This window comes from Nansenia antarctica, assembly GCF_963989245.1.
Source record: "Nansenia antarctica genome assembly, chromosome: 4".
Classification (NCBI taxonomy): Eukaryota; Metazoa; Chordata; class Actinopteri; order Argentiniformes; family Microstomatidae; genus Nansenia; species Nansenia antarctica.
The window spans coordinates 15,691,670-15,700,211 of record NC_137689.1 but is presented as its reverse complement, the minus strand read 5'-3'; the positions used below and the strand labels follow the sequence as shown (position 1 = coordinate 15,700,211).

At 43.4% G+C, this 8,542-nt stretch overlaps 1 protein-coding gene across 1 annotated transcript in view; it reads left to right on the top strand.

The window, feature by feature from the left end:
* Nucleotides 1-183: 183 nt before the first annotated feature.
* Nucleotides 184-8,542, top strand: part of thoc2 (THO complex 2) — a 31,067-nt gene continuing 22,708 nt past the window's right edge. Inside the window, exons 1-14 of the mRNA XM_080528677.1 lie at nucleotides 184-255; nucleotides 1,274-1,329; nucleotides 1,949-2,040; nucleotides 2,764-2,815; nucleotides 2,922-2,992; nucleotides 3,340-3,461; nucleotides 3,832-3,965; nucleotides 4,304-4,464; nucleotides 4,803-4,895; nucleotides 5,394-5,549; nucleotides 6,532-6,704; nucleotides 6,976-7,171; nucleotides 7,274-7,312; nucleotides 7,427-7,557. Coding sequence (XP_080384803.1) covers nucleotides 191-255; nucleotides 1,274-1,329; nucleotides 1,949-2,040; nucleotides 2,764-2,815; nucleotides 2,922-2,992; nucleotides 3,340-3,461; nucleotides 3,832-3,965; nucleotides 4,304-4,464; nucleotides 4,803-4,895; nucleotides 5,394-5,549; nucleotides 6,532-6,704; nucleotides 6,976-7,171; nucleotides 7,274-7,312; nucleotides 7,427-7,557 — 1,541 coding nt within the window. The 5' untranslated portion in view covers nucleotides 184-190. The remainder of the gene's footprint in view (nucleotides 256-1,273; nucleotides 1,330-1,948; nucleotides 2,041-2,763; nucleotides 2,816-2,921; nucleotides 2,993-3,339; nucleotides 3,462-3,831; nucleotides 3,966-4,303; nucleotides 4,465-4,802; nucleotides 4,896-5,393; nucleotides 5,550-6,531; nucleotides 6,705-6,975; nucleotides 7,172-7,273; nucleotides 7,313-7,426; nucleotides 7,558-8,542) is intronic.

Here is an 8,542-nt window from a genome sequence, read left to right as displayed (position 1 = left end):
GAACAGTATAACATCAATGTTAATAAATCAAATCGGATATTCATTCGGTGCAGCATGGTAATAATGTCTGCCTGTGTAACACTCGCTGCTAGTTGACTCGGCGTCCCACGATGCATCGGAGCGGCTCCATTCTTTGACCCTGTGAGCAGCGCTGCCAGACATCCGGGCTCTGGGTGCTATTGTGGGGAAGATGGCGACACTTATCCTCCCTTCTGATTGGATCAAAAACTGGGAAAAATCAGGAAAACATGAGTTGTAAGTACAATTATGTTGCAGAATTGTTACAGAGCAATGTCCTGTTCGTTCAAAATCAATCAGGGTTGTTGGGACCTTACCACCGGTTTCATCGTGACCATCGCAAACAAGCTCAGACCATCTCACAATGCTCACAGCTAGCCAACATAGCCAAGCTAAGCTAGCCACACTTTCAACAACACACTCGGCCATTATGTGTACATTAGCGTACAGATAGCTAGATGGAGTCGGTTAGGGGTCTAAGGTACAACACTGATAACAAGCTAAACATTTCATATAAATTCATGAACTCGAGTTCCATGGTGATCCTGGGGGCATTAGTGGCACGCCAGCAAACTTTAGCTTAGCCAGCTAACTTTGGAGTCCGCCAGTCCCCTGGCCCCACCGCCTGGCACAAGCATCTTCATGCAGTTAGTTAGCTTACAGTTAGCTAGCGTTACTTGGGAGGGAACATGAAATCGAGCTATCTTAGTAACTTGTCTTGACATAAAACTCTGACCGGCCAAGAAAACATTAGCTGAATAGCCCTAATGTTATTGCTTGAGGTTTATATAGCTAGCTGGCTTTTGTTTAGCTAGCTAGCTAGTACCCGTCACTAGCACAATCTCAGTGCCCGGGTGTACCACCCTACTGTGGGTTAGCTAGGCTAGGTTAGCTAGGTGAGATGTGTTGGGAAGCTCGCTGTCATGGATGGTTGTTGGTAAATTAGGCCTAAAGTTAGCGCCCATGGTGTGCAACAGCTAGTGCATTTAGACACTAACAGTTAGCAACTCACTACTTCTAGTTAGGAGACATATTGATGTAGCCCTAAGACTGATGTTTAAATCACCGAAACATGTTTTCCCACACTTGTCTGGGGGAAACCCAAAGGTGCTGAACAACTAAATGATCGAATAATGCGTGTTAATCATTGGTGATGTGTTAATGCTGGGCTATAACAGAATCAGAACTGTTGTGTGTATGTATATGATGTTTCTCATGTTTGCTTTTCGTGTTATTTCCTCCCCTCTTTCTACAGTGTACAATTATGTAAGAATCTTGCAGACAAAACACATCATGACAGTATAACGAGAGGTGAGCTGAAATGTTGCTTTTTTAAAGCAGTCTGTCACTTTATTTTGCTATTAGAACTAGTATTTGCTGCTCTTAGTAATGCAGATGTTTCAACAATTCATCATTTAGCGTTTCTCATGAAGCCAGTAAACTGTGACATCTACCCCCCACCCCAGCACCAAGAGGGTGGCATAGTGCCCTTTCAAACCATGTTTACCTGGTTTTGACGCCCAAGTTGCAAACTATAATACCCTATTATACTTTCATAACCAGGGTGTATATAAAGTCAACGTTCATGGAAAGTTAGAGATTAGGTTCACAAATAAAAGTTAACAGTGCAAATCTGTTGCTAGCGGTCTAGTCTAATCTCATAAAATGGTGTGTCCAGTCTATTTAGAAAGTTGAAGGGTTGTTCCGTCACTACGTCACTACAAGACTGGATGTGCCTTGAGGATGAGATTTTAATTACATGTTAATGATGTGACCGGTCAGGTGGTGAAGAATTTCTCTTAACTCTATAGGATAAGCATCATAAAGGGCTTTTACCTCAATCATAGTGCTTCAGTTGTCTGTGTGTGCATAATAAGTCATTGAATTCAATTAAATCCTTGTTTCCCATCCCTCCCTCTTCATTTTGCAGATATTCAGGCTGCCTTGTATGAACTCTGCGGGCATGTCGTACAGGGGAACTTTAAGTTGGACCTTGCTGCTAGCGTTCTCGGTGACATGATGGTATTGCAATTTTTATTGTCTCGTCATTTCATAATATGTGTCATGGTGATGCCGTGACAAAATTAAAATGATATATCATAATCAAGCAAACATTTACTGTTTTGTTATATTTTTGTTGTATTTTCAACCAAATAACTACCGGTAGTTATGAAAGTCTGTCCATGTCAAATGTTTTTATTATCTACTCAGCCCAGTGATTCACCCCAAGGGTTTTTGAATTCATATCATGTTCATGGAGTAACTAGATGCAGCCGAAATAGCATTTGCATTAGCAATACAGAGGAAGTGAACAGGAACAAAATGGCTCCAAAAAGCATAAGCATCTCTAAAGGGCTCATACAGCGAACCACCCTTTAGTGCATTAACTACAGCATCAGCCATTGAGGAATGATTCATGTACATTTAGGCCTGGTTGCTGTAGCCTGGTTATTATCTAGAGTTGAAAAAACATGATGCTCCATATTATTGCTGTGAAATTCCTTACTTGTTTTAGGAGATAAAACATTGTACGTGATAACGGCTCAGTGAATCCGTCTTCCCCATGTCCTTTCATGGGGTATAGGTTGATCATGCTGATGAGCTTTACCAATAGGGCCACACACATTACCAATAGGAACTTGCAAGTAATCATATCAATATCAATAGCATCATCTTCTCTTCTGTGAATTGACAACTTGAACATGCTCTGTTTTTAATGCATGGGATTTCTTGTTTGATTTCCAGGAACTACGGGATGACATGCCATCGATTTTAGCAGATGTTTTCAGTATATTAGGTATGACTTCTATTTGGACTTTATTAAGAGCACGTAACAATTCTTTGCATTTGTACATATCCATGCCATAAAATGAAGTAAAATTATGTCAACTCTTTTCCTATAGATATAGAGACAGGTGCGTTGGAGGAAAAAAATAAACGTGACCATTACACTCAGTTGGTGGGAGCATGTCTGGTAAGAGAATTTAATGTTTCATAGCAAAGATGGTGTCTTATGGAATTATGTGAAAGTTTCACCAGGTGGCAGTATTGCCCAAACAAAACTGAGCCTTTGTTAGTCCCTACAGTAGAGCCTGAAATGTACTGTGAAGTGTACATGCACAGTTCAAGAGTTCCATTTTTTAACAACAAACAAATATACAGTCTTGGATTTGGTAAAGTAGGGTAAATAAGTATACATTTGACTCTTATACATTTGGCAAAGTGCTACATTTATCTACTATTCTTTATCATCATACATCATAATAGTATTGTACCAGTCTTCAGTAAGCTCTTTGTTTGTTTCTTCCTCCCGTTGTTCAGTTCTTTGTACCAGATGCCATTCTGAAAGAGAGACTGGACCCCGAGACCCTTGAGTCCCTGGGGCTTATAAAGCAAGCCCATCAGTTCAACCAGAAGATCGTCAAAATCAAGACCAAACTATTGTAAGTGGAGCTTGGGGAGGGTGACAGCGAGTGAAGGATAGGTCTAGACACAACAGGGGAGAATGTGGGATATGCTATAATGAGATATCTGTGTGCATCTTGCTGCCTTATCAGCCCAGTTATGCTTTTATATAAATCTTTATTTAACCAGCCATGTCAAGAAAAACATTGATATTTACAGGCTAAAGCTGATCCAACAATGCAGCAGTGGCTTATTTGGAGTGAGGCATCGGTCATTGTTTGTCTGTAATATTCAGTGTCAGAGTGGTGTATGCAATGGGCTGACTAACTCATTAAGAACAGTGGGGAAGGCCAGATGTTGCTGAATGTGGCCTCTCCTAATACGGCTCTCCACCCTGTCCCTTTGCAGTTACAAGCAGCAGAAGTTTAACTTGCTGAGGGAAGAGAATGAGGGCTATGCCAAGCTGATCACTGAGCTGGGCCAAGACCTCTCAGGCAACATCACCAGCCACCTTGTCCTGGAGAGCATCAAGTCCCTGATCGGTATGCAGCTTCTGCTTTTTTCAACATGCTTTCCACAGCCATCATGCAAAAGACACAGCTAGCATTTATTGTACTTTTGTATGGCTTGCATTTTCTGTGAAACATAATAATAATGTCTAGAGTCATCGCCGAAAGTGTTAGAGATTTGTTTTCATTTATTTATTTGATTAATTTTGGCTGAAGTTGTTCGCAGTTGAAAATGAAATATGGCCTGGAACTGTTATGCCAGTTGGTCTTTAAGACGGCACTAGCCACACTTACCAGAAATGGGTTATGTATTTATCCCTGAGTTGTCTGTATGTCCCATGTCTGATTGATTTACACCTCCCAACCCCCAGGATGCTTCAACCTGGATCCCAATCGTGTCCTGGACATCATCCTGGAGGTGTACGAGTGCCGCTCTGACCAAGATGAGTTCTTCCTGCCCCTCATTAAGTCTTACATGTGTGAGCCCCTCACCCTCTGCCACATCTTGGGCTTCAAGTTCAAATTCTACCAGGTGAGAACAGCTGCCCAGGGGTTTGTGAGGAGAAAACCTGTCCAAGGGGCAGAGTAATCCATAAACAATTTAAATCAAAAGAACTCAAAGTCTTATTAAGGAGAACATAGGTCTCACCCCGGTTCTTGATTTTCTCAAGCTTATCTCGACTGCAGGAATAAGAAAAAATGGTGCAGTCAAACCTGATGTGAATAGTAATAATAATAACAGCAGCAGCATTGATATCTACACACAGGCTGCCTAGTTTAGGACCACAAGAGAAGCGACTGATGCAATAGTCTTTATATTAGTTTATATTTGTATTGAGTATTCTCTGACTCCTCCTCCTCCTCCCCCAGGAGCCCAATGGGGAGACCCCCACGTCACTCTACCACATCGCCGCTGCCCTACTCCACCACAACCTGATAGAGCTGGAAGACATCTATGTGCACGTAAGGATCTCTCAACTCCTCACACTCTCACCTGAAATGCTGTTTTATAGTTTGCAACCAGTGCTCTGTGTCATTGAGTTAAAGGCACCATATGCAAGAATTTGTCGTCTTTCGACAGCAAGAGGGAATTGCGATGACAATACATCCCCACTCAATGCAGACGACTTCATAATGAATCTGTGGATCTTTTTATAGTTTTTATCTAGTGAATTTCTTAGCTACATGACCTTAAAACTAGCGAATGACTTTTTTGGTTGAAAGTGCAGCCCTTGTTCAGTTTTGAAATGTGAAACATAAACATGAACACAGAAATGAGCCAGCAGAAACTATATAGTATAAACTGGCACATTGTCTCTTCAATACCATTGATTAAAACGGTTGTCCTCAGTGTATTTCTGATTGTGAAGCAGGTGTGGACCAATAGGAGAAAGTGTGTGTGCTGGTTTCTGACTGGGGCTGTCCTTGGCTGTGTTTTGTCCTCTGTCCCTGACCTCCCAGCTGATGCCACTGGATGCCACCATCATAGAGGAGCACAAGCGAGAGATCACTGAGGCTAAGCAGATCGCCCGCAAGCTCACCATGGTGGTGGTGCCCTCAGAGAAGAGCGAGGATAAGGATAAGGAGAGGGAGAAAGAGGAGGAGAAGAATGACAAGGTAAAGTAGATGCTCCTGTGACATGCATTTATACTACACTCGGAGATCTGTCTCATAAGACAGATTTACTTCCAGAAATGAGCTTTAAGTATCCATAAATTACTGAATTTGAGGAAATGGAAAAAGATTTGATTGTTCTGACTGCTAATGAAGTGTCAGTCAGTGGCTGAGGCCGGTGCTGAGGACCACAGGACTGACAGTGATTGATGGGGCAGAGAGGGTCTACGAGAGCTGCAGCACGCCAGAGACGTGTTAAACGTGCAAATACTCTCCACACAGCTCCCTTCTCAAACCCTCTGCTAAGGTTAACAAATCGCAACACTGAAGGCTTTTGTGGGCCATGTTTTTAAAATAACTCCAACCCGCAACCCAAGCTCCAGATTGTCAGATCACATCTTACTGATGTGGATGCCTGCATCATGCTTTTGGTAAATTGATAATATGATTAATATATTTGATATATATATATATAGAGAGAATTTAATTATTTTACAAATGTTGCTGTCCTTCAGACCCTTTCCACTTTGTTGGAAAAATGCCCAATGCATAGAATAGTTCTCCATAAAAACAAGTGATTTTAACATAGAAAGTACTAGAATGTCTGTCCCGAGCTCACCCACCCCGCTGCCACAGCCTCACTCTGGCAGCACAACCTTGTTACTATGCCGTGTCACAGTTGGTCGTGTCACAGACCAGTGAAGTGCAGTGTTGGATAGGAGGAGGCTTTTCTACAGTCCTCTGTTCCCTTCCTCTGCCGTGGAACACTACCTCTCAGGATTTCTTCCGTTGCAAAATCCTCTGTAACCTCTTTTAATGATGCCTTTTTACAGTGTGAGATCCCTTAGCTTACTGGTAGTCGGCTGCTCTCAGACGAACCAATGCTCTAACGGCCTCGTCTTATTGAAGCTTCTGCTCAAACATACACACACACACACACACACACACACATACTCAGCATGCTGCTGTCCCCCTCTCCCCTCAGCCTCCTGATAACCAGAAACTGGGTCTGTTGGAAGCACTGCTGAGGATCGGAGACTGGCACCATGCCCAAAGCATTATGGACCAGATGCCCGCCTTCTACGCCACCTCTCACAAGGCCATCGCCTTGGCCCTGTGCCAGCTGCTGCACCTGACTGTGGAGCCGCTGTACCGCAGGTGCCCACATCCCCAGATTCACTTAGTGCTCTTCACACACTGGTGGAACAAAGAGTGCACACACGCACGTAATACAGCGGAGCACGGCATGCCAGAGAGTGCACACAGCTCTGCTACACTACAACTGCTCCGCTGCCAGCGCTTTCATGAAGTCACGCACATGACAATACAACACCACCAGCATGCATAACAGAAACTCTTTCTCATGCACACACTGGGGTTCTAGAGGTTTCCCCCTGCCCTGTCTCACCTGTGTGTTTTCTCCTTGCAGAGCCGGGGTCCCCAAAGGGGCCAAGGGCTGTGTGATGAGGCCCCTGAGGAACAAGAGGGCCCCTCGGCCCGCGGAGAGCTTTGAGGACCTGCGCAAGGACGTGTTCAGCATGCTCTGTTACCTGGGCCCCCATCTCTCCCACGACCCCATCCTCTTCGCCAAGGTGGTGCGTCTGGGCAAGGGCTTCATGAAAGAGGTACCACTCCACCACCCGTCTACCTGAAATCTACACATTCTACTGTTCACAGTGGAGCTTTATATTACTTACTGATCTTTTGCCCTATTTTTTCCCCTCCAGTACCAAAGTGACGGTAGGAATGAAGTCAAGGACAAAATGGTAAGTTGTAAACAATGTGACATCTCTTAATAGAATCAGGTATTCTTTTGTGTATAATCATTCTGTTGCCTGATGATGTGTGTACATTGTGAGTTTATTCTGTGTCTTCCCTAGGACACTCTGCTGAGCTGTTTCCTCAGTATTGCTGACCAGGTGCTGCTCCCCTCCCTGTCTCTGATGGAGTGTAACGCCTGCATGTCTGAGGAACTCTGGGGGCTCTTCAAACTTTTTCCCTACCAGCACAGGTGAGCTTTACACACAGACACACACACACCGATCAGCCAAAACATTATGACCACCTGCCTAGATAGGCATTGCTAAATTATGTATTGTAATGATTTGGCTCATCGGTGTATATGCAGCTCTGGAAAAAATTAAGAGACCACTGCAAAATTCGCTTTCTCTGGTTTTACTATTTATAGGTATGTGTTTGAGTAAAATGAACATTTCTGTTCTATTCTACAAACTACTGCCAACATTTCTACAAAATTCCAAATAAAAATATTGTCATTTAGAGCACTTATTTGAAGAAAATGTCTGGTCAAAATAACAAAAAAAGATGCAGTGTTTTCAGACCTTGAATAATGCGAAGAAAACAAGTTCATAAACATTTTTAAACAACACAATACTAATGTTTTAACTTAGGAAGAGTTCAGAAATCAATATTTGGTGGAATAACCCTGTTTTTCAATCACAGCTTTCATGCGTCTTGGCATGCTCTCCTCCAGTCGTTCACATTGCTGTTGGGTGACTTTATGCCTCCTGGTGCAAAAATTCAAGCAGCTCGGCTTGTTTGATGGCCAGTGACCATCCATCTTCCTCCTGATCACATTCCAGAGGTTTTCAATTGGGTTCAGGTCTGGAGATTGGACTGGCCATAACAGGGTCTTGCTCTGGTGGTCCTTCATCCACACCTTGATTGATCTGGTTATGTGGCATGGAGCATTGTCCTGTTGGAAAAAACAATCCTCAGAGTTGGGGAACCTTGTCAGAGCAGAAGGTAGTTTTCTTCCAGGACAACCTCATGCGTGGAGTCATGCGTCCTTCACAAAGACAAATCTGTCCGATTTCAGCCTTGCTGAAGCTTCCCCAAATCATCACCGATCCTTCACCGAATTTTACAGTGGGTGAGACACACTGTGGCTTGTAGGCCTCTCCAGGTCTCTGTCTAACCATTAGATGACCAGGCGTTGCTCCAGTCTTCTACGGTCCAATCCTTACGGTCTTTTG